At 58.6% G+C, this 23,862-nt stretch overlaps 10 protein-coding genes across 10 annotated transcripts; 4 read left to right on the top strand and 6 right to left on the bottom strand.

The window, feature by feature from the left end:
• Nucleotides 1-92: 92 nt before the first annotated feature.
• MAM_01250 (uncharacterized protein) lies at nt 93-864 on the top strand (the record flags this gene model as incomplete). The annotated part of the gene is made up of 2 exons (XM_040820049.1): nt 93-331; nt 414-864. The coding sequence occupies 2 exons, from the start codon at nt 93-95 to the stop codon at nt 862-864; spliced, it is 690 nt and encodes a 229-aa protein (XP_040681537.1).
• Nucleotides 865-2,400: 1,536 nt separating this feature from the next.
• Nucleotides 2,401-2,865, bottom strand: MAM_01249 (Cupin family protein; the record flags this gene model as incomplete). The annotated part of the gene is made up of 1 exon (XM_040820048.1): nt 2,401-2,865. The coding sequence occupies one exon, from the start codon at nt 2,863-2,865 to the stop codon at nt 2,401-2,403; it is 465 nt and encodes a 154-aa protein (XP_040681536.1).
• A 1,017-nt stretch (nt 2,866-3,882) lies between these two features.
• MAM_01248 (uncharacterized protein) lies at nt 3,883-5,093 on the top strand (the record flags this gene model as incomplete). The annotated part of the gene is made up of 2 exons (XM_040820047.1): nt 3,883-4,281; nt 4,377-5,093. 2 exons carry the CDS (start codon nt 3,883-3,885, stop codon nt 5,091-5,093), a joined length of 1,116 nt encoding a protein of 371 aa, XP_040681535.1.
• Nucleotides 5,094-6,197: 1,104 nt separating this feature from the next.
• On the bottom strand, nt 6,198-7,015 carry MAM_01247 (Cupin family protein; the record flags this gene model as incomplete). The annotated part of the gene is made up of 2 exons (XM_040820046.1): nt 6,198-6,271; nt 6,343-7,015. The coding sequence occupies 2 exons, from the start codon at nt 7,013-7,015 to the stop codon at nt 6,198-6,200; spliced, it is 747 nt and encodes a 248-aa protein (XP_040681534.1).
• Nucleotides 7,016-7,926: 911 nt separating this feature from the next.
• On the bottom strand, nt 7,927-10,060 carry MAM_01246 (Glucose-methanol-choline oxidoreductase; the record flags this gene model as incomplete). Its single annotated transcript, XM_040820045.1, has 3 exons — nt 7,927-8,783; nt 8,883-9,466; nt 9,684-10,060. 3 exons carry the CDS (start codon nt 10,058-10,060, stop codon nt 7,927-7,929), a joined length of 1,818 nt encoding a protein of 605 aa, XP_040681533.1.
• Nucleotides 10,061-12,832: 2,772 nt separating this feature from the next.
• MAM_01245 (Transcriptional activator hac1) lies at nt 12,833-14,117 on the top strand (the record flags this gene model as incomplete). The annotated part of the gene is made up of 3 exons (XM_040820044.1): nt 12,833-13,149; nt 13,215-13,755; nt 13,821-14,117. The coding sequence occupies 3 exons, from the start codon at nt 12,833-12,835 to the stop codon at nt 14,115-14,117; spliced, it is 1,155 nt and encodes a 384-aa protein (XP_040681532.1).
• A 606-nt stretch (nt 14,118-14,723) lies between these two features.
• Nucleotides 14,724-15,674, bottom strand: MAM_01244 (replication fork protection component Swi3; the record flags this gene model as incomplete). Its single annotated transcript, XM_040820043.1, has 2 exons — nt 14,724-15,378; nt 15,463-15,674. The coding sequence occupies 2 exons, from the start codon at nt 15,672-15,674 to the stop codon at nt 14,724-14,726; spliced, it is 867 nt and encodes a 288-aa protein (XP_040681531.1).
• Nucleotides 15,675-15,918: 244 nt separating this feature from the next.
• On the top strand, nt 15,919-16,775 carry MAM_01243 (NADH-ubiquinone oxidoreductase 21 kDa subunit; the record flags this gene model as incomplete). The annotated part of the gene is made up of 4 exons (XM_040820042.1): nt 15,919-15,993; nt 16,054-16,070; nt 16,204-16,409; nt 16,495-16,775. The coding sequence occupies 4 exons, from the start codon at nt 15,919-15,921 to the stop codon at nt 16,773-16,775; spliced, it is 579 nt and encodes a 192-aa protein (XP_040681530.1).
• A 2,448-nt stretch (nt 16,776-19,223) lies between these two features.
• On the bottom strand, nt 19,224-20,678 carry MAM_01242 (uncharacterized protein; the record flags this gene model as incomplete). Its single annotated transcript, XM_040820041.1, has 4 exons — nt 19,224-19,698; nt 19,799-19,842; nt 19,921-20,439; nt 20,529-20,678. The coding sequence occupies 4 exons, from the start codon at nt 20,676-20,678 to the stop codon at nt 19,224-19,226; spliced, it is 1,188 nt and encodes a 395-aa protein (XP_040681529.1).
• A 1,487-nt stretch (nt 20,679-22,165) lies between these two features.
• MAM_01241 (uncharacterized protein) lies at nt 22,166-23,164 on the bottom strand (the record flags this gene model as incomplete). The annotated part of the gene is made up of 3 exons (XM_040820040.1): nt 22,166-22,558; nt 22,644-22,861; nt 22,933-23,164. 3 exons carry the CDS (start codon nt 23,162-23,164, stop codon nt 22,166-22,168), a joined length of 843 nt encoding a protein of 280 aa, XP_040681528.1.
• Nucleotides 23,165-23,862: the final 698 nt, after the last annotated feature.

Here is a 23,862-nt window from a genome sequence, read left to right as displayed (position 1 = left end):
AGTCGTCACATCCACGACGCCAGCTTGACGCGCCGTGTTTCATTAGAAACGAGCGACACCTGAATTGAGGCAGGGGCAATTGCTGACGCACAATGATCGGTGGCCAGGTCGTTTTGCGGCTCTTCATGGGTTACTGGCCATCCAAGATTCTGTGCGTCCTCAACGTCATTCTCATGATTGGCTACGCGACCATAGACAGCATCATTGGCGGACAAGTCCTGTCAGCCGTCGGCGGCGGCAAGATGACCATCATCGTCGGAATCATCGTGGTCAGCATAGTTTGCTGGGTCGTTGTGGTCTTCGGCATGGCCCTCTTTCACAAGTACAGGAGGTACGCAGGTGCATCACCACACGGCGTCTCCATTCTGCCGAGGCCACTCAACTCGTCCGAAGCGGACTGCTAACGTGTTCAGATGCTCGTGGCTTCCGCAAACCGTCGCGCTCTTCGTCCTGATGGGCGTTGCCGGCCCGTACTTTGACGCCTCGGCTCCGTCCAAGGTCAGCGACGCTCTGCTCGGCGCTCAGCGCCTGTCCTTCCTCAACATCTGCCGGTACGTGCCCAACTCGTGGGCCGGCGCGGCCTCCGACTTTTGCGTCTGCTACCCGGAGAAGACGTCCAGGCACAAGATCTTCCTGCTCACTCTGACGGGCATCTGGACGGCCTTCATCTTTGTCTATGGGCTACTGGGCCGTGATCATGGTCCTGGTTGTGGCCGTGGAGCGCCAAATGTCCCGTGGTCGCGGAGGCTTCGACTGGTCGCGGTGGGAGGACAAGGAGTACCAGCCGCCGGGCCTTGCGGCTCTAGCAAGCTTCTTGGTGGGATGGGCCGGCGCGGTGCTAGGCATGGCCCATGCGTGGTATGATGGTCCTATTGCGAGGCTGGTCAAGGGCGGCGACGTCGGGCTGTGGATCGCATGTGGCTTTACTGTGGTTTCGTTCCCGCCGTTGCGCGCCTTGGAGTTGAGGATTTTCGGGCGATAGACGGTCTATGACACGACGGTATATGTGTGGACTTGTGATGCGACTCTGACATTATCTTGGCAACGAGGTGTAGCTAGCTGCTGGCAATGGCCTCGAGGAAAGGTAACGCAACGGTAACACTAGCACCGGAGGCAATTATCAAGGTTGAATCAGGTGTCTTCATGGCCGTGTTGTCGACCGTTGTCTGCCCTCGGTCGAGGACCAACCAGCCTTCAACACCACGGCACGCATCCAACTACTCCGGATCGTGGTCGCGGCCACGGGAACCACTGGTTCAGTGTCGCTATCATGATGTCATGGGATCGTGGGACATTGGGTTTGCTGGTTCCGGGCCGCCGGGCTTCCTGGCTGATGTGGTGCAGCAATAAGCTACTTAGTTAACGTTACTATTTGACTCGCTCCCTCCCCTCCCGAGCCAAGGAACATGCTGTTGAGTCGCGAAGCCGGGGGAGCCTTGTCCAGACTCAAACGCCTCGCCAGAATCAGGCCATGGTGTCGGCACGTGGGCAGGGTCTAACCACGTTGGGTCGCGACATCAGATCGGCCACCGTTGCTGGGCTGGCTTGGCTGGCTCTGTCTCAGCCGGCGGCCCCGGAAGCCCAGATTCCGATGGGGTTGCGGCAGCACCACGGCACTTTTTTTTTTTTTTTTTCAACAGACCAGCCGCCTGTGAATAAAGCAGCCTTGTCGGTGATGGACGGAGCAAGTCGGGCCTTGGCAGGGGTCTGCGACGGCCTGTCTGAGTACGTACCTGCCTGAGGGTTCCTACGCGTTTCCCGACAATGTGGGCATCAGTCACTAGTCACCACCTGCCGCATGCAAGCAAGTACATGCATTGGTTCCGTTTTGTGTCCTAATTAACCCCGTCTCTCTACGGGTGCAGCGCCATTCAACTTTATTAATCTTCTTTTTTTTGCATGCCGCGAAACCACTCTTGGCGGTGCATGCAAGGCCGAAATTAGGGGTTTGCCGTGCGGAGAGAGAGCGTCCGGCGTAGCATCCGGCAAATCAGCAGGCTGGACACGTCAGTCCCCCTCCCGATGGACGCAGTGCAACGCTGGAGAGCAATATTGGTCCCTGGGATGGACGGAGTTGGGCCGTCCACTGCTGCTGCAGAAACCGTAGGGACCGCAGAGGGTAACTACTAGGAGATGCTCTGCATTCCGTTGTACTGCGGGGGAGCGCATGCAAAGGCCTCAGAAGCAGGGAGCACACGGACACGACATGATGATATTGAGGATTGAGGCGGGCCTAGTCCGTACAGAGTGTGCAAGAACATGACGAGGTGGTGCTAGCGCCGCCTAGTGACCCCTGAGGATGCGGCCAGCTCGGAAAACAAGAGAAGAATATCCCGGCACGTGTGCCCCGACCAGACCCGTGCCGCTGATGAGGAGGATGAGGAGTCAGGACGAGCATGACTATGACGACGCCGCCCCCTTGGGCTCCCAGCCGGGCTCGGCCATTTCGAAGCCGGCAAACTCAAAGCCGGGCGCGACAGAGCAGCCGACGAGGGTCCAGTCGCCCAGGGACCGGGCGTGCTGCCACTGGCCGCGGTCAACGACAATCTGCGGGCGCTGGCCGGCCCAAATGTCCGGGCCGAGGAGCAGGTCGCGGACGGGCTGGGCGTCGTCGTCGCAGGACAGCGAGAGCCGAAGCGGCGCGCCGGCGTAGTAGTGCCAGACCTCGACGGCGTCGAGCACGCGGTGCCAGTGGGACGGGCCTGACTCGCCCTCTAGGAGGTAGTAGATGTAGGTGCTTGGTGCGCGGCCGTCAGGAGACGTGTTTGCGTCGCGGAACGTCTCGACGTAGTAGCCCTTTTCTGGGTGCGGTGCCAGGTTGAGGGCGGCGATGACGTCCTGCGCCGTCTTGTGGGAGTTTGCCATGGCGCCAGGGCGGGCCCGCAGATCTTTTTTTTTTTTTTTTTTTTGGTCTCTTTCCCCTTTCTGTGTCAGTTTCAGTTTTTGGCGAGAGAGTGAGAGAGGGAGAGCGGGAGCGGGGGAGAGAGACGGCAGAGAGGCGAGGGGAGAGAGGAGAGCGAGGGGAAGGGAAGAACAGAATGGAGGCGTAGAGAGGTCTGGATGCACGGGTTTATGGGGTCGACAATCCCGCAGGATCGGAGAGGCACGGGGGCGCTTCTCGTGCAGTCATTTGTTTCCGGGGTCATCATGATCATGTGTTCATGTTGATGAGGAATCGGCACCAGCCAGGCAATCAATCTGTGTACTCCGTACGGCCTCCAGAGTACGTAACGTACCAGGCAGTTGCACAGGCAGATAGGCGAAGGTGATCCCGGCACCTGGTTGGCGACTGGCTGGTCGCGGCCCCGCCCACGCTGCAACTGTGACAAAGGGTGCAGCGGCGTGCCTGCCTACTCCGTAAAAAAAATAATTAAAACAATCACCTCATCAGATCAGGGTAATTAGCCGCATCGTCTACGGAGCACGTACATGGAACATGGATCGTCTGGCAACGTGCCGTGCGGCCCCCCCCCCCTGGAGTGGTTGCGTTGCCCAACCCCAAACATTGTCTTCCCCGGCCGGTGTCGCATAATCGAAAAGCTTGGTTTCCAACGCTGCTTGTAGGGATCCCCCGCCAACGTGTTGGCGAGAACCCGGGGATGCAAGACAGATAGATAAGTGAGCGCCAGACCCTCGGTGCACCTCGTCCTTGGCTCGGTTGGCCTCGATCGACCTCGATGCAGAACCCATACGCACACGGGCGGACCAGCGGCCTCGAGACACGGACACATTCTCGACACTCCTTCGACTCTTGTGCAAAACAACCCCCTCGCACCGGCAGTGCAGCGAGGCACGTCAGTATGAGATAGGAAAAGAGGCTGGGGGGAACAGAAAGGATATATACACATATTTGTATATATTCACACATACACCGCCGCGACCATGGAAGACATTCGCAAAGACCTCGTCACGTCCATGACCATGGCCGCCTTCATCGGCATCGCGTGGTACGTCGGGGTCGAGGTCAACGCGTCGCTCTTCCTCCTCTTCAAGCGCCGGCGCGGACTGTACTTTTGGTCGTGCGCCCTCGCCTCATGGGGCGTCATCCTGCAGCCCGTCTGCATCATCCTCGCCGACTTTGGCGTGTGGAACGACGCCGTGCCGGCCATTGTGCTCATCTACCTGACGTGGTTCATCATGGTGGTGCCCCAGAGCTGGGTGCTCTACTCGCGCCTGCACCTGCTCATGCACACGGCCAGCGCGCTCGACGCCATCAAGTACGTGCTCATCTTCAACTCGGTCGTCTTTGCCGTGCCCACCATGGTCATTGGCACCCTGGCGGTAAGTCTTGTCGTCGACGGGGGAGAGTGAAGAGAGGAGAGAGGAGAGGAGAGGAGAGGAGCCTGCTCGTGCTGACTCCGTCACGCCCTCGGCAGCAAGCCACCACCGTCAACCCCAAGCTGCCCGCCTTCAACCTCGTCTGGGACCGCATCCAGCTCGTCGTCTTCTTCGTCCAAGAGGCCGCCCTCAGCATCCTCTACATTGTCCAGACGCGAAAGTACCTGCGCGGCCGGGCGCCCCTCGTCGAGCGCTCCTGGTCCGCGTCCACGGTCACGGCCGCGGCCACGGCGACGCCCTCGCTCGGCCGCCGCGCCTCCTCGTCCCGGCCGCAGACGAGCGAGGAGCACTCGGTGCTCTGGCACCTCATCTACGCCAACCTGCTCATCCTCGCCCTCGACGTCGCCCTCCTCGGCATCCAGTGCGCCAACATGTTCCACCTCCAGGGCGCCTTCAAGCCCTGCGTCTACGGCGTCAAGCTCAAGCTCGAGTTTGTCATCCTCAACCGCCTCCTGCAGACGGTCCGGAAGCCGGCCAGCCCCTCCTCCTACTCGTACTCGTACGCCGCGGGGGGTGGCTTCGGGAGCGGCGCCGCCAGCGCGAGGCGCCAGTCGAGGGGCCACAACCTCGTCGGCGTCGCCAACGGCGGCAACGGCCACGGCCACGGCCACAGCCTGTGGCACAAGAAGCCCTCTGTCGTCGAGCCCAGCGAGGACAGCGACGCCGTCCAACTCGTCGAATCTGTGTCGAGGAGCGCGTCTGCTTCTCACGGCAGCGAGCACCAGCCTCCTGTTTATGTTGGAGGCTTCAGGTGACGGCGAGGCGTTGCGTTGCGTTGCGTTTTGCTGCTGCTACCACTACTGCTACTCCACCACCACCACCACCACCACCGCCACCGCTCCTAATGGAAGATGGGAATCCTGTCTGCCAGGATTCAAGGGGGACAGAAAAGGAAGGGAAAAGAGGCCCGTCAAGACCCGCGCCAGAGGGGCACATCCCACATCCCACATTCCCCAAGCAGCACCCGCTCCCACCAATACTATGTGCCCCCCTCTCTTCCCCTTTCCCCCAACATCTTTAGCAGAAGTGCCCCACGCAGAGCGTCGATTCAGCACAGCAGAGGGGGAGACGTTCCAGTCGTCAGGACGCACGACGCAGAGGGTGCTAGTCGTTTGATTGCGAGTATCAGGCCACGGTAGACCATGACCGGCATGGGCCGCTTCCGCTTACATTCTTCGTAGCTATTCGAGACATGGGCATGTAAATACAAAGACTTTGCTTGACTTGTCGTGCGACGACAACACAGACACCAGGGACGTTGCCCCCGTGTCTTTTGCCAGTGCTGGAGGGCTATGCTACGGTAGACGCGCAAAAATCAGCTCGCCTCACTAGTTACATGTATATACGCAGACGTGCGGCGTAAAAGCGAGCGAGGAGAAGACTCGGCAGAAACGACGGCGTGCTGGCGGGTCCAAGCTGGGCTGCTTCTTCTGTGTCTCACACTGTTCCGAGACGTGCTGCGTGGTCACGGACGCAGTGAGTGGCAGGAGTCGACACGGGCGTCGTGGACGTTTCGTGGTTCACGGTTCGAGTCGAGACGAGACGGAGTGGCCTCGGTCAGATTAGATTGCATTGGCGGGATGCGGCGTGTACACGAGGCACGGGGCGCTGGCTAGTCTCGCGATGCGTTGACGGCGTGCTAGCCACGTCTCCATGCTATTTACATCATGTCAATTGTCGAGTCGCCTCCCTCTCCCTCTCCCTCTCCCTCTCGCTGCCTTGGTCCGCCGCCGACGCGTGCCGCACAGTGCGGAGCGTAGTGAAAGAGGATGGAATAAGAGGACAGGAAGGGCGCCGCATTGGGCGGGCACGACGGGCCAAGAAGGCGCCGTCATCACTTGTTCCACGGGGGGTCCTCCTTAGCAGCACTTTACTGGCGGCTGGTGGTCGTCGTCGGCGAGCACTGCGTTCTTTTCGGAGAAGCCAGGCGTCACTGTGAAACAGACGTCCCGTTAGCCCGAGGGGACCCGGGGGGAGGGAAGAGGGAGTGGACACAAGACTTACTCGTGGTGCCAACCAGGGTCCAGTCCCCGAGGGAGCGCGCACTCTGCCACGTGTCTTTGGGAATGACGACCTGCGGAGCCTGGCCGTCGAGGACGGCCGGCCCGAGGGTGTGCTTCTCGCAGGACGCCTTCGTCGTGCTGTCGTTGCTCAACAGCGACAGCTCGAGCGGCGCGCCGGCGTAGTAGTGCCATATCTCGGGCGCGTCGAGGATGTGCCAGACGGACTGGCCGTCTTCGTGCGTGAGGAGGTAGTAGATGGCTGTGCTGGCGGCACGGCTGTCTCCGCCGGTGCCGACCTTGTCGGGGTCCGCGTACGTCTCTCTGAAGTAGCCCTTCTCGGGGTTCTTGGTCAGATTGAGCTTCTGGATGACCTCGTCGGCCGTGTAGTCCGGCGAGGTCGGACAGCCGGCGCCGATGCCGCTGGGCAGGAGGGCGAGGGCGGCCAACGCCGCGGCGCACAGGTGGTGCGGGTGCGGGAGCAGGAGCATCGCGGCAGCGGTGACAGTGACGATGTCGTCTGGTCGGACGCCTGGGCTTTGCAGAGGGTTTCCCGGGCGAGTCGTCTTTTTGGACAGCTGAGACACAAGGTGTTTTGGGATGAGGCCTCGGCTTCGGGGGGGCGGTGTTTTATGGTGGTCGTCGGGTGGCGCCGGCGCAGCACGCGATTGCGACATTTATCGACTTGGAGAATCCTGTTCTGGTGGCCCTTAGCAGCTTGGCTGTAACGGTTGCATCACCAGATCTGGGGGCGCTGCTGGCTAGCGGGCCACGAGCATATGTCAAGGGAACACGGCATGTCTCAGATCCAGGTCGATCATTGCCCGGGACTCCGGACCGAGGCCGAGTGTACCGACTGTTGTCGCTACTGGCAGTACGATGCCAGGTACCTACTGCGTACCTGGGAAGCGGTTGGCCATTTAGTTTAGTTTTCTGACTCGGTGGGGAGTCGGCCGACCAGGGAGCCCAAGTTTCTAGAAACTCAAGCGTGTGCGTCGTCCATCGTCCGTCGAGCGCGAAGGATGGCGCTCCTCCGGAAACTTGACCAAGTCGTGGGCCCAGCGGTCGGTGGGTTCCTGTTGCCTTCTAACATTACTCGCGGCCGCATCAAGGTTGGGGCCAACGGTCATGGCATCGTCGCATCCGTGTCCTCATCGGCCTGTCTTCAGCCCACAATGTAACGACTCTCCACTTCGTCTGCCAGTGGCAACGGCTAGAAACTCGACAGCCTGTAGTCAGTAGTCAGGTTGGTTGGTGCTGGACCTCAACCGTACCCTCAGGTCAGCTGCGTATATGACGGTGTTTGCATTCGACGCCTGGAGATGGAGATGCTGCAGGGTATGCTGGCCACTTTGTTGGATCTGGGTGGGTGTCTGGTCTTTTCCCCCAGGTACGAGCCGTGCGACGCGTCAATGGGAGAAGCTGCTGGCCTGCGCACACCAGATCTCGAACTGCGAGAGACCTCGAGCTGCGAGCATGCGTGTGCCCCTAGCGAGAGGGAATCCATGACTTGATTCCGGAATAGCAAAGCAGCAGACTTTACGCCCCTGATACCCCCGACAGGACCGGTAATGGCACCTCTCGCCTCTCACCTCTCACCTCGCCTCGTCGCCCCATCTTGGAGAATCATGTGCGCGGCCTTCTCGGCAATGGCGTACACAGTCGCCTGCAAATGCGCGCTGATCTGCAGCGGCATCACGCTCGCGTCCACAACCCTCAACCCCCTGACGCCGTGTACCTTCAGCCTCTCGTCGACCACGCCCCCCTTGATGCCTGCCCTTCCGCCCATGCCACACGTCCCGACAGGGTGCCAGTCCGTCATGGTGTGTCGCCTGACCCAGTCCCGCAGCCGGGCGTCGTCGCCCACGACGTCTTCTGTGGGATTTGCGGCGGCGCGGATGATGCCCGCCAGAGGCTGCGTCTGGGCAATCTTCTGTCCGAACCTGATGCACGCCCGCATGACATGGGCGTCGAGCTGGCCGTGCGGGCCGGCGTAGTATGCCGGGTCGATGACGGGCTTCGCATCGCCCGCGGACCCGGGCCGGGTGTGAATCGACCCTACGGAGAAGGGGTGCTGGAGCATCTGGAGCATGGTGCCGTACTTCTTGCCCGCGTCCCCGCTGAACGTGGTGCTCCAGTTGCCGAGGTCAAAGAGGTACTCGACCTGGCCGAGGGTCGATGTGCCGTCGAGGCGTTTTTGCAGAATGGAGCGTTTTTGCGCATCGTGCGCCGTGACGTTGGCGGATTTGGCGTGCATCTCTGCGAGCACGTCTGGCGCTACCGTCCGAGAAAACGGCACGTATGCGAGTGCGCAGGGGAGAATCGTAAAGGGTCCTCTCTGCTCGCGTATGTACTGCTCCCTCGCGGCCGGGACGATCGTCTCGTCCGTCAAAAGATCGTCCGGGTTCGGCAGCGAGGGGTCGACCTCAAATATCATGGCCACCACTGCGGCATGTCAGCACGTGTCCGCGGCGGGTACCAAGCGTGTAATATGTAGGGCAAAAGAAGAGAGACGGGGAGAAAGAAAGGCCACAAGATACTCACTGATGTGGTCTTGCAGGTTCTCTCCCACCATCGGGCTGTCGACCTTGGTAGCGACACCGGCCCTTTTCAACACCTCTGGCCTTCCAATGCCCGACATCTCCAGGATCTGAGGAGACTGCACCGTGCCAGCTGACAAAACCACCTCCTTTGCCGCATTGACCACGTACTCTTTGCCGCCGTGGGAGAATCGTGTCCCGGTCGCCACGAAGCCACACTCATCCCCGGCGCCATCTTTGCTGAGGAGAATCTCGTGCACCGTGGCTTCTGTCAGTATATGCAAGTTGTCGGGCTGCCGTGCCCTGCAATAACTAGTGGAATAGCTTCGAGTAGCCGTTGTCGGGTCCACGGTATTCACATTCGTCCACACTCCGACATTCGACCCCGCGAGATGGGCGGAATTGGTCTTGATGCCCAGGGCATTGAGTGTCGAGTGCCACAGCTTGTGAGAGGGCGAATAATCAGGAGAGTATGAGATTTGAATGGGACCGGTCGTGCCCAAGGCCTCGGGTTCGTGGGTGGCCGTGTATTCCTCTCTCAGGGATTGGTTTGGCTGGTGGAATGTCTCTGATTTTTTGAAGAATGGGCTGTATGCGACGCGTCAGTTTTGCCGTCTCCAGCCCGCACGTACATGATACATGGTGGCGTGCAATGCCGTCTTGTAGAAGCAAACCCGGGTCCGACATCGAGTCAGATGCATCGTCAAGGCTCGTCGTTCACGGCCCATGCCCATTGTCGAGGCGCATCCATCCTTCTCCCAACCTCAACTCCGCACGTTGAGCCGGCCGGGGAGCGGAAACTCACAGCAAATCATCCCAGGCCCAGCCTTCATTTCCCAATGCCGCCCAGTCATCGTAATCCTCCCTGCTGCCTCTCACCCACGTCATGAAGTTCAGGGCACTGGTTCCCCCCAACACCTTTCCCCTCGGCCACCGAAGCTTCCTCCCGCCCAAACCATGCTGCGGCTCCGTCTCAAAGGCCCAATCCAACGGACCACCGAGGGAACGCCCGTAGAAGGCGGGGACGTCGACGTTGTCTTGGCCGGTGGCAATGCCGCCAGCTTCCAGGACGCCTACCCTGAGGGATGCATCTTCCGCGAGCCGACAGGCAACAGCCAGACCAGCAGTGCCGCCGCCAATGACGATGTAGTCGTAGGAATGCGTCAGGAAGGACTCTAACATTGAGGGCGACTGGTTGACGGGGCCTGCCCGTATTTTGCACCAAGCTGTCAGATTGAAACCTGTTCCTCGTCTACTATCCTGTCGGATTTTTGTTTAGCCGTAGCTGCTTGTTGGTGGAATTGACAGGCGATGGTCCGGGCTTGCATCATTGGATCACCTCATTGTTGAGACATGTTGCAGAGCTCAGTTGTTGGAACTCAGGGTTACATCGCATTCGTGAGTCTCAGTCGACTGTGTCTACGGAGTATTGGATGGCGCTGTTTGCGTCTTGAGCCATCTCACCAAGTTGCGTGAGGCGAATATTAACTATAAACACTGGACGACGGGTTTTATCAGCACCCGGGTCATCTCCCAGAGCATAGGGCACCAAAAAAAAAAAAAGAAAAGAAAAAAAAGAAAAGAAAAGAAAAGAAAAAAAAAGAAAAAAAAGGAGAAAAAAGCCCAAAAATTCTAGGGAAAACACGGCGTCAGTCAGACCCAGGCGCCAGAAAACCCGGCCGTGTCGAACGTCAACACCAACAGCAGACGATGAAAGTGTGGCACGAGCGACTATGAGCCTGAGAAACGAGAATACGTAACATGGCCGGCGGCGGTACGGGACATGTTCAAAACAGGAATCCTGACTGAGTAAGTTGTTTGCTGCGCCCTTGCGGTGGGTGAGACACATCGTCAATTGATTGCTTTATCAAGTGAGACCGCCCACCCTTCGGACGCCCCTTTGCACACCCCAGAGGCTCCTGCAAAGAGCGAGCGCTGCTCGATTCCTCATTCTGGCATCGACCGCGATTCAAGTGCGTCGGCTTGGGCGAGGTGCGAAGGAGCACAAGTCATCAAGTCGCCAGCTTGGTGGTGCGTGGTCGGTCTCGGCGAAAAAAATATAATATTTCTTGTGCAATCGGCAAACGACCCTAGGCCTTGTGCTCGGCTTCGGCTTCGGCTTCGGGTCTTGGGCGTATTCCATACAGCGGATTCATATAAGTTACTACTCCGTAGATACGTCCGTTGCGTTTCACGGCTTCAAACCTAATGTTGCATGGTATTGCGGCGTGGTGGTAGCCCATGACGCTCATGCTAGATCATGCCACTGTCTGCATTTCTTGCACAACATCGCATGCCGAGCCAATCTATTTGCTCATGCCCATGAATCACAAATCTTGACCTTGACTTGGTGACTCAAAGCTGATACTGGTCCACTCGTGTGGCATAGATTAGACATGCCAGCACGTGCTAGTCGTGACTCCAACTTGAGCATTCCTCCTGCGCAGATATTCATGCCTTGTTTACTGACCAAGGGCGCTGGGCCTTGAGGCGATTGATTGTGCGTACGTATCAGATTTGTTCCCTGTCTGCCGCGTAATGCAATTCGAGCCAGTTACCCCTTTCTACTCCGTACCGTCAACTTGACTCATTTCCTCGTCGCTCCCCACTCGCAATTACTACAATCATGCTCTAATATCGTACTTTGCGCGGAAGCTTAAGACCATTTTGCTGTTAAAGGCTCCATCAAACACATGGACCCTTTGCTGGGACGGCGGAACCATCCAACCGGAGAAGCAGCTGTGCCACTAGTAATAACGACCCCGTCATCCACCCTAGTTGGCATGGACCGCGTGAGTTTGATGCTTGGTAAACCAGTCGTCGGATTCCTCTATTCCCCGAAACGCCTTTGTGAATTTCGACAGCCGAATGAGCAATGTTCCAGTGGCAAAGTCGCCATCCTGCCAATGTGAGGTGCGGAAGCACCAAGGGCCGGCTGCGCTGGTTTATGGTGTCGCCTCACTTTCCCTATATTAATGTTACAGTCGATATCTCGTCTTGGCTACTTCTTGGCATCTTTGCAGCTCCGGTTTTCGGGCATCATCTTATCTTTCGGAAATTCACACAGGCTTTCGAAGAGCGGCTACTTTGCTTTTGCGCATGTGAACTTGACACCGCCAGTACAAATTCGCGATCGGTGGCTTACTTGAGCTGGAGGATACTTTTGGATAAAGGCCGTATTTCCACCGCACGTACCGTATCAAACTTGGGGGCGCCGGCGGCTGAACACTGAAAGGCGTTGGCGCTGGATGGTGGCAAACCTTGCCGAATCTTGTGATGGTACTTTGGATTCCGGACGACTTGCCGACGGCACCGAGTGGGAGGCAGCGTCGACCCATGCGAGGAGCGCAAGACGCAAGGTTTGCACCCCGTCGTCGTCGGTATTAGACCGAGTGTCGTGCAAGTACGCATCGTCCTTGTAAGCGGACGGCAGAACCGTGATAGGGATCAAGGAGGCGTCGGCGGACCTGGCCCACTCTGCTGAGGCAAAGACTCGCGAGTCGCGACCTTGCCGTCTGTTTCCAGGCAAGTTTCGTATCGCCGTTTGACCCCTGCCGTCCTGGCCACCCCTTCTAGAATGGCCTTGTGGCCTCAGGCACCAGCCCCTGGCCTCCTCTAGCGTGACTTCCAGGATAAAGAGGGCGCTTGCCGCACCACCAGTCTAGGGCCGCCACTGCGTTCGGTCAAGAGAACACCTGTCCTCAACAATTGTTCGCATCATCACATCACTACCATCTCGTCAACTCCTCCAATCACCTGACTTGCAGGCAATATCCACTTCAGGCTGACTCACTACTCTTGCTCGTTGCCTGTCATGCCTTTGGCGTATACTTGCCGTTGAGGGAACAGGCCGCTCCCTTTCGTCTTCACCAGCTTCATCCATCTTAGGTGGTGATATTCTTGAGCCTTTTTTCCCCCCCAAGGTGATCAAAGGCTGCTAAGATCATAGTCAAGATGACTGTCCAGCCAGAATCCCCAGTGGTCAAGTTCGAGGCCTCCCCGGCCGAGTCGTTCCTGTCGGTGCCCGGTGACAATTACCCATCGCTCTTCGCTCCCAGCACTCCAACATCAACCATCAATCCCCTTGATGTGATGACTCCCAAGTCCTTCTCGGAAGACAGGCAGACCCCTCAGTTGCCTGCCGTCTCGGAAGAAAACGCGGCCACACCTGGCGCCGAGAATATCCCGGCATCATCAGAGAAGAAGCCGACCAAGAAGAGAAAATCATGGGGTCAAGTCCTACCAGAACCCAAAACTAACCTTCCTCCGAGGTGAGAAACAATACTTGAATATTCGGAAATGAGCTCCCTCGCAATTACTGACATGGGCCCTCCAGGAAACGAGCCAAAACGGAAGACGAGAAGGAGCAGCGCCGTGTCGAGCGTGTTCTTCGGAATCGCCGCGCTGCCCAGTCTTCGCGAGAGCGCAAGCGCCTTGAGGTCGAGGCACTAGAGCATCGCAACAAGGAGCTCGAGGAGATGCTCCTCAACGCACAAAAGGCCAATCTCATACTGGTGGAGGAGTTGAATCGGCTCAGACGTGAATCTGGCGTTGTCACTCCATCGTCTTCGCCCTTCAATTCCCATCTCCGTGACGCTCTGTCACTATCACAGGAGCTTTTCAGCTCACAAGATGGGCATGACCCCTCCACGGACCCGGCCGCCAATTTGGTAGACCAACTCATCAAGTCGACTGCAAACCCTACTGTTAATCCAGCTTCACTGTCTCCTGAGCTGTCACCTGTTCCCGAAGGGCCCAAAACCGATGAAGCCTCAACGGAGGCGCAGTCTGATGAACAGAACCTGGCCACCTCTCCCGACCTGACACAACATCCTGCTGAGATGTTGTCGGACCTGCAGTGTCACAAGTCGGCGAAGGTGCCCAAGTCGTTCCAGGACTCGCAGACTCCGATGTCGCTGTCGGTATGGACTCTGCAGCTCAGAATGATACTTCTAGCAGCCTCGGCGACTCTTTCCGCCTGCCAGAGACCCTTGACACAGATCGCCATGTCCTCCAAAGCCACCTTCTCGCTTCTCCCATCTCCTCAACTATTGACGACCATTATCTGGCTGGTGACTCTCCCATCTCGGAACAAGAAGACCTCGACTTCAACATTGACGACTTTCTCAACGACGAGGCCAACCATGTTGCCTCTGACATTATGGCAGCGAGCGACTTTGCCGCTGCGGACCACGGCTTCGAGTCCAAAGTCCACGAACTTGAGATTCAAGTCCCTTAAGAAAATCCTATCCTGCAGCCCTAATCTGGCGCGTCCCTTGATGGATGCGACGATGGAGGCATTGCGGTTGGTTTCTGAGGGATGCGACTCTCGTGTCGGGGATATTGGGAGCGAGGCCAGTCCGACGCGCGATCAAGTCAGCGAACTGACACGATGTCTGAGGGGCATCGTTTTACCGTCACGAGAGGTTTTGATGACTCTCCTTTGGATCCTGAAGCTCGAGGAGCACATGATGCAGAGAAATCATGAACGACCCCAACTCGAGAGCGGCACCCCACAACACCAACCAGTATCTGAAAATAAGACATTTGTCCTAAAAGTATCAGGAGTAAAGCGAAGTAGAACTCGTTTGGATGGCAGGACGGCTAGTAAGCGATTTCGCCTGGCATGAAACGTATTTGTGTGGTTGATTTTTTATGCCTTTTTTTTTGGGTAGCGGACGGGCAGAGGCGCTCAGTACGGTTCCCGGTCTGGATGGGCCCCGGAATATATGGCTGTACAATAGTCAAATACAAACTAACGTGACACATTTGAGTACTACAAAGTGTGATGTCCTGGAATGCCATTCACGACGCTAATAGCTACCCGATGCAAACAAAAAACCCATCACCAGAGACCGTCCATTTCTTGCATAGCAGCCTCCTCTTCTGCAAAGTCTGATTTCCTTATGTTTGCAATTATCGGTCTCTGCAACGCCGTTTGTTGATCAACAGCCTCTGCTTCCGTAATCAGAGCATCCAGATCGTCCTCGTCGTGCGCGCCTGCTGATTGGGATTTTTGCCTGCTGTCTTGCCCCTCCGCCTCGGCAATAAGCGCATCCAAATCGTCTTCGTCATCTCGCTCGTTTAGTTGCGTACGCATGACCCTTGGTGTTGCGCCATAGAGATCCTCATCATCCGGTACGTCGTTCCCTGTTGGTGTTTGCGGTCTTGCGTCTCTAGACGGTGCGCTCTCGACGGGAGCCCCAGCGGCATCAGCGGCATCAGCGGCATCTAAGCCAAAGTCGTCGTCTCCTATTGTATCCTTTGGTTTTCCCTCATTGATCATCTCGGATCTGGCCGCCATGACGCGTTTCTTGTGCCCTGCCTTCTCCACCATGGCCAGCGCATCGAGAAACTTGGCTTTGGGGAATAGATCGTCGAGCCACATCTGGTAGAAGGTTAAAATGCGGGCGGCGTCCGAAAACTCGTGCCCTTTGCCCTTGATTTTCAGGTCGCGTGCTCGTTGGCGAAGTTTGGGGAGCCCGGCTGGACCTAATAGTCTGAGCTTGCGTGTCAGCAAATTGACGCCGTGCGGTCTTTTGCGAGAGGCGCAGCGAATTCTGGGGATCCAGGGGACGCGTTACCTGTCTTCGTCGAGCTTCACGGCCGGCGGTCTCGCGCGTTTCTGGACGGAAACCTCCTCGTCTATACCCAAGTCTTGTGAGGGGGCATCCTTGCGCTTCTTCGATGAGGCTGGGGGACTGGGTGACGCGAACGGATCGTCCGATAGGTCGTATTTGTCCAGATCATCGTGGCGGTTGGGTGGTAATTGACCAGCTGAAAGTAATGTCGACATGATGTATTGACGGGTGAAAGAGAGCTGCAGCCATGTGAAATGTTCCTCTTAACGCGTCGCCTGGTGGGAGACGCGCCTTGTGGAGTTGTCGTTTGCAAGGGCGGTACGTACCGCCCGTCAGCGAATCATAATCCACGTGATTGAGCAACACGTGACTTCTTCCGTCTGGATTCCAGCTTCAGAGCTTCGGGAGACGCTTGTCGAGCCAATTGACAGATTTGGGGCGTCAAGAACCATTTGCAAAATGGCTGAAACCGCGACCAAGCAGGCGCCCTCGACCTATGTCGGGACGAGCAAGGTCGTCCAGACGGATTACCCAGTATGTTCGGACGCACGCGGCGGTTCAATTCGGACGTTAATGCTAACCGGGATATTGCAGCTCATCGATAACGATCCGTATGTTCTATTGCTCATTCTACCCGGAATCGGTTCCCCGAGTGGGCAGTGGCCTCGTCTATCGAGAAGGCTGCGTCTGGTCGTTGAGGACGTTTATGGGGGGCAAAGAACAGGGCTAACTTCAGGAGATTAGCCACTTCAAGCGAGTTGTTGGATATGCGCGAACGTCCGACTACGTCGCTGGTGTTGCAGCCGCCGCGTTTGCCCCTGGCGCCCTGTATGCCCTCGAGAAGTTTGCCCCGTCATACGTCGGCAAGGGCGGTTTCGCCAAGGCTATGCGACTAGCTGGGGTCGTTGGCATTACCGGTGGTTTTCTCTACTTTTATCAGCGATCATGCCGTACGTTGGCCCGAGATTGCATCGACTATTGACGGCAAATTGAACGTGGGAACTGCAGCAAAAGCTAACATCATGGGGCTGCCAGTGCGATTCTACGGCGCCACCGAAAACGCCCGCGAGATCGAGATGGACATGCGAGAAATGGTGGCCAAGGTCAAGGCAGGCGAGCCCCTGTACGGTGAGAGCCGACTGAGTCCATACCTACAAGGCGTTGCAGCCCGACAAAGCAGATACTCGGCGCTCTTCTTCAGCACTGTGCCATGGTTCAACTTTGTCAACCATAGTCAGCATGGCGTGGACACGGCCAAGTATTATCAGCAAGCGGAGCGGGAGCTGGAGGCAGAGCGAGGTGCTAAGAGCTCGTAGGGAACAGGGAGACGGGGGGATTGAAGAGCGAGGATTCGGTCAGTGTGGATAAATGAGGCGGAGGGGGTGATACAGTCGTCTGTGTATATTACGCTGGTAAGGTGCGACTTGCCTCGACGGCTTGGTAACCTATTTTCCTGAGTAAGGTTTTGAAAACGAACAGTGATTTAAACCACCTTGCCCGGGACCGGCGGAGGCTCAGCCTGTGGACCTCAGTGACCGGCCCGCAGACTGCCAATTACTATCATCGACGGCGACTCTCTCATACCACTGACTGAGAATCCAAGGAACGGCGTCTCCGCCGTTGTTGAGAAACCTCGGCAGTTTAACAACGAAAGATAGCGCCATTGAGTGACGGTCATTACTAGGTCATCAGCCAGAGTAGTTCAAATGGGAAAACAGGCATTCGCAAGGACGGGATGAAGACTACGGACGAAAGTGCCACAGAAGGGTCTCTCAGACATGACATTTGTTTTAATCCGGAACTAGAGGATCTTGCTTTGTTGCCACGACCTCGACTGGCAGAAGGACGTCAGGATCCCCTCACTCTGTGACGGAGTACAATCTTCAGAGACGACAAGGCCTTCAATCACTGGAGCACAGAACTCAAAGGCTTTTCTCATGACCGCTCCGGATCTGCACAGTCGTAGCAGTAGCGTGATGCTTGAGCTCGTCGACAAAGGGACAATACAAACAATTCTCCGATAAGCCTACCCTAGACGACTCCATACCCGGAGAGAATATTCTTCTCGTCAATACTTGTCTCTGTGACGCCCGGCCAGCGACATGTTTAAACCTGGCTTTCATTTCCCACTCTTCTGCCCTGGCCGACGGCATGCCGATAGGCCTAGCGAGTCCTCAACTGTGAGTAATTCAAGCTCTCCTAGATCAGCGGGTAGAAGAGGCCCGTTCCAAGTTTCGCAGAACTAGTCGGCAGTCAGGGACCAGCAATCAAACGATCTAGGAGCGTCAATTGCGACAAGTTGGAGCCCCTTGACGCGATAAGATTGAGACCGTTACAATTCCAGCGAGACGGCCACGCATCTCCATGCTGGCAGTAGCACGCACAGCGCTACTTTCTTCAAGGAACAACATCACGGCCTTGCGTGTTCCGGGAATACACTGCTCTCCTCGGCGTCGTCTCCAGAGGCCTCGCCGCCAAAGTCTATCTTTGGCGAAGCGGCGATACATTGCACTGCCCAGTTTCATGGTCTCGCGTGGGGAAGACAAGATTCCAGACTGGACGCTGTCGATCCGCGGACGCCATAGACGACGCTGCGACGCGAGCAGCACGTCTGGCAGAAGACGGCACGGAAACGCTCTCCTCCCCCCTCCTCCTCCCGGGTGGTGACATGGGCCTTGCCATGGTCGAAATGCAAGCCAGATGGGGGCCGGCAGTGCCAAAGTCCCTCGATTCAGCTATATGCCACTCCGTACCCCGTACTCGGTCGGTTCTACCGTACTTCTACGTGCTCTGATACGCCTGCCCTTGACGGAGGCTACGCAGCTGACGGCTCGGCCGGACATTGACGCCGTGCGTCTTCGTCGGGGCAACTGTCAGCCCGAAGGCGCCCGCCCTGTGGTCGATGACCTGTCAGATTCTCCGTCTTGGCGAGGGATTGATGATTGGGCCGTTGCTTGGACGGGGACGCGGAAGCCCTCTCTCTGCGTCTGCAACCAACACGAAGTCGATAGCGTGCCGTGGAAGCCCTCAGGCCCCGACTCCCGGATCTGCATGGACTCAGGGCGAGATCAAGCAGCGGCGCCGAGAGATGGAGAATGCTGGGGCAAATCCTTGCAAAAGTACCTTGACGCTGCAGCGGCGCCCGTGTCTCGCCAAGCAAACAGCGACCTGGAGAAAGCTTGCGGGAAGCTTGGTGAAAGCTTAATCTGCAGTAGTGCCGGCAATGCCAAAGCTGTTCGAAGACTCGGGAGTACTGGCGTCTTGCCTGCTCGCCGCTCGCCGTACATGCGTCTTGGAGGGGATGTTCCTTGACGAATACAGGGATAACTGGAATCCACGGTTGGTCGTTGGGACAGAAGCGCCAGTCTCGGAACTGCAGTCTGGTTGGGCGTCAATCTCTCGCCCGTAGCCGAGCCGACTTTACGGCGCAGGTATCGTAACCAATGGCATGATATGGCTACTTCGTGGGAGGCAGGGAGGTTCCCGAGAGAATCAGAGCCATCCATCTACGCTGCTGCAAGTCTGTGCTGCGAACTCGGAGACACTCTTTGCAACTGGAAGTTGAGGCTGCGTCAAGATGGCCCCGGCGTGTTGCACATGGTGTTTGAGGGAGACTATTTCCAGCGGACTCTGTATACCCGCGGCATCACCGACATCAAGAACAAATGCGAGCAATTACGAATTCCTTGCTTTCCTCCCACGACCCACGGGCACCGGTTGAGCTTCCTTCCAGCAGACAAACAAAGGGACTCACTCGCTCGCCTTCACTGCATGGGAGTGTGGCGCTGCTCGATTTCACGCTTGAACTCGTGGCCGACAACGATGCCGCCTTGGCTGCCCCTCGCGGCATGCACGGCATTCACATCCGCCATGGCATACGTCTCGACGCAGCTACCCTTGGTGGGACTCGACGGCGACGAGTCGGCGTCGTCAAGTTTGCGGCCCGGAGAGACGTGGCGCGTGACGCCGTCCACGGAGCTCTTGGACGAACCGGGCCGGTGGCTGGACCCGAGGGACACAAAGGTGCGGATGCTGTGCAGCACACGATCCGGGGGGATGCCCGCGACGAGGTACCACAGCGACGGGCCGTTGATGGCGACGATGTTGAACGCGGCTTCGAGGATGCCGTAGTACACGATCCGGGTGTTGCCCTGGTAGGTATCTCTGGCGTTCCCGGCTCTGCCTCTGTGGACGATGCGCATCATGATGACCAGCCGGGTTGTGCTTGCGCCCAAGCCGCTGCGCGGAAACAGCCGCAGCGTCAGCACAGGCGCGCCTGCATCAGTAAGGGAAGGGAGGGAGGGTATTGCCATACACGAGAGCGATCAGAAAGACGCACGAGACTGCAATCTTGCGGACGGTAGTCATGTTGAGAGACCAGATCTGAAGCGAGCGTCAGCCAGCTGGAGTCGAGACGTCGGCGCAAGCCGCGGAACGGAAGAGGCCATCCAGACTGCATACCTTGGGGAGTGGCAGGACGAGAACGGCCACGTCCAGGATAAAGTCGGAGACGGAAATGCCCTTGAAGTAAGCGTAGTGGTCGCACCGCGACGCATGGCGGATATCCCACTCGATGCTCCTGAGGGGCCCGCAGAGATTCAGGGGCACGACAATAAAGGTCACGGTCCACGCCGAGACGAGGAAGACGAAGACGGCGGTGACGAAGTCGAAGGCGTCGCCGCGGGGCCCGACGCAGAAGATGCGCCGGTAGAAGAAGAGCGCGCTGAGCTTGGTCAGGCCAAACGTCGTGGCCGTCAGCACGGCAAAGGCGATGAGGGTGCGCGCCTGCGTCAAGGCCACGGCCTCGACGGAGGCCCTGTCTCGCGGCATCTCGTAGCCCAGAAACCCCTTTGCTATGCCTACATGAGCCGTCGTCACGGTTAGCCGGCGGCCCAAGTCCGAGTTGAGCATCACCTCAGAGCGCGGCGTGGGTGCTGACTGACCGAAGAACGAAAGGGCCGTGAGGCCGACGAACCCAACCTGGCGCCCGTGGCACATGATTTAGACACCGACTCGGATACGTGACGGCGGAGTGATGGACGGTTTGGAAGCTTGGGGCCGGAGCTCACCCACGCCAGTGCCATGGTATGGTCGTCCATCCAGACTCGAGCCTTTTGCCTGGAGCGAGCTACGAAGCGCAACACGACGCTCCCGGCGGCCAGGACCAGGAAGGTGCCGCTCAGGGCCGCGAGCCCGTCTGCCTCGACGTCGAGGCCCATGATGGTGCCTGATGGGGGATTCTGCCAAACGAACACGAAGACGTCGGAACGGATGACTTGGTTCGCACAGCTGCCTTGGTGCGCATCAGATGGACAGGACTCGGGAGAAATGGCGTGGCCACGTACGGCGATACTATGATATACGTTACCAGGCCGCACGGCACCGCGGGGGGTCGATCCGAGACACAAGAGGGAGAGAGACAGCCATGAGCTTCCAGGTGTTCCGGGAGCCCAGGGGTGCAGGACGTGGCGTCTCGGAAGGACCTCGTGCCATGGCCCATGGCCCATGGCGATAATCGCTACATGAACGAGCACGACGGCCACCTGGTGACCAGCCAGGCCGCACAGAAGAGTCGGGAGCCGTCGTGGCTGGTCGCACAGCGTCGCATCACGCACTCCCTCGACGCGGAGGCTGCTGACGCGCCCTGTGCCGCAGCGACGGTGAATGCCACTGATTGGCTCGACCGGAATGGAGTTTGAGCTCGTCTTACTCGCAGCTCTCCTCTGCACGTACTGACGTATTGACGTATTGACAGGATGCGGGCGCACGCAGGGCTGTGCGTAGGGCGTTTCCACGCTCGCGGCTCGAGGGAACACGGGAGTATCTGACGGGCACGGGCAATGCTCGGACCTGGGGTCCGGCCTGCTCGCTGCTCAAACGACGTCCTGAAGGCGTCGAGTCGAGCAGACACGAAGTCGCCTTTCATATAAATTCGAGCCTGCAGATGCCGAGTTACATTGCATGTGTGTACTGGATTCCTCCCCTTGACTGCTACATACCCCTTGATCGTACCCCGAGACACTCTCGCACACCACACAAGGACGGGCCAGAATCGACGAGACAACGCAGCGGCAATGAAGACGGTCTCTTTCGTCCTTGTTCTTGCCATGGTTGCGCTGGCCGTGGCAGCTCCCGTGCCAGGAGGGGAAGACTTCTCCCTCAAAAGCACCTGGGAGGTCAAAAGCGAGCACAGTGAGTAACTACTTGCCAGCCCGTTCCGGCACGCAGCACGCAAAAGGTAACCCGTCCCCCCTCGCAGACGGCAAAGAAGATTGCGTCCTCGAGGTCGGCCACTGAGCCGCCGTTGCGGAGGTGTCTGGGAAAATCTGCCGGAGTCAGCGACGGACTACAGGGAGGAGCCGTGCAGTTTGGTGCTGGGGAAATGACGGGCTTGGACTCTGGAGTGCTCTTGTCTAAGTTGTTTCGACTTGTGCTGCTAGCCCGGCTTTGCTCAATGTGTACGGAGTATGCACGTCTCTGCTCTACAACCCGTGGCACGACGTACGTCGCAGTCCAGCACGCGACAGCCTGGCCCCCGGTCCGGTGACGTGCGTGCCGGTAGACAAGGGCATGTTGGTCTTTCACAGAGTAACGTACATTCGAAAACACCTACGGACACTGGGCAAACTTGCACATGAACAACACGCAACCACACTCCCCCGTGATGGCTCGACACGCCCCGACAGCCCCGTGCTACGTTTGGCCGCTACACGCTCACGTCGCCGCCCTTGGACCGCGTCCTCTCCTGCCGCTCCTTGTCCCCCCTCCCCTTCTCCCACGGCGTACTCCCGTCCGGACACCTCTTGTAACGGTCCAGCAGCGGGACGTAGTGATCCGGCGGACGGTAGTAGCAGGCAGAGTTGTCCATGGCGTGCCGGCGAAGCTCGTTCCAGTCGCGGCACATGCGGAGCTGGCCTATGCCCGACTCGACCACCGTCTCGTTCTCCTGCGCGTGCAGGCGCCCCGTGTAGCGAGGGGTGTCGTCGGCGGCACACACGACGTCCTCGCGGAGGACGTGTAGGCAGTGCGTTACGTGCCCGTACGGCCACGCCTGCGGCCTGCGGCCGTGGTACTGCATTATGGCGTCGCGCAGCACGAACTGCGCCGACGACCGCGTTAGACTCCAGCTCCAAGCACGCCGGGGGGCCGGGCGAGAGCGGGCGAGAGGGCGAGGGCCTACCGACCACGCAGTGCAGCGAGTGGAAGCCGTGCAGGATGTAGATGCTCCTCGAGCTGTCCCAGGGCCAGCGCATGGCTGTAGGCAGGCCCTTGGACTCGGCCTCGTCGTTTTGCAGCGCCACCCATCCCAGGTACCAGTCGTACTCGGGGGAATCCCACATGGCGTCGTCGATGGCGCGGCCGTCGTGGGCTATGGCCACCGGCACGTCGGCTCGTAGGTCAACTGCCACGGGGTGCGTTAGCTGCCTGTTCGGACGACGTGTTGCGTCGAGGCTCGTTGCTCGTTCGCCTTACAGAAGCTGCTGGGATCCGGGGAGCACGGCTGTCCGCGTCTGGCCACGAGCAGCACTGCCAAGAGGACGGTGGTGAGCGCCAGCACGGAAACGAGCACGTATATAGTCCTCCGGGCCCTTGCTAGGGCCGCGTCCTCCGCCGGCCGTGCGTCGTCGTGGTCGAGCTGAGCGTCGCCGTGGGAAGCGTGGCGGCCGCCTTGACGGAGCGGTTTGTATCTTTGCCGCCAAAGCATGGTTGCGAAGTGCCCGCGGGGAGCTGTGTCTCGCGTGCAGGACAGGACAGACAGACACCGCGAGCCACGTACGTCCTTGCCGTGTGGGAAGCGCCATAAATAGGAGTCGGATGGACGGAGGGATCTGCTGTCAAGGTGAAGCGACGCGGGACCGGCGCCGCCCCGTCTGGGCGCAAAGTTCAGACGAGCCAACAACGTCAGACACGCCATGGCCGCGAGGATCTGGAACTCGCTGGACGGGCTCGACCGCACGAGGCAGCCTCGGGAGTCAGAATTGCTCCACGAGCAGGCGTGTGTCCTCGCCCACAAACTCAAACGCCCTCCATCGGTTCCCGGCAACCTGCCCAGTACGGGTAATACGAAATCATCCGGGCACCGTTCAGCTGCCGCCACCAGGTCCTGAGCCCGTCACAGCCCTGTGAGACCCGTGTCAGCTTGGATGCGGGCGTGACGCCGCGTTGGTTGAAGCCGAAGCCACTGCCACCACCGACGCCAAAGCCAGACCGTGTTTCGAGGTCGATCGAGGTTGACGGCGTGTGCCGCTGCATCCCGGTCGTCGCCATCTGCCCCGTCTTCTGCAAAGCGCGGCCATCTGTCTCTCATGGCCGTACCGAGATGTGGCCTTTATCTTCATCGTCACGCCCTGCAATAGACAGCCGGCGACCCGCAAGACACACAGCATCGATTCTCAAATCCCC

Source organism: Metarhizium album, assembly GCF_000804445.1.
Source record: "Metarhizium album ARSEF 1941 chromosome Unknown scaffold_2, whole genome shotgun sequence".
NCBI classification, from domain to species: domain Eukaryota; kingdom Fungi; phylum Ascomycota; class Sordariomycetes; order Hypocreales; family Clavicipitaceae; genus Metarhizium; species Metarhizium album.
Note: the sequence above shows the minus strand (reverse complement) of the source record. Positions and strands in the feature narration are given on the sequence as shown.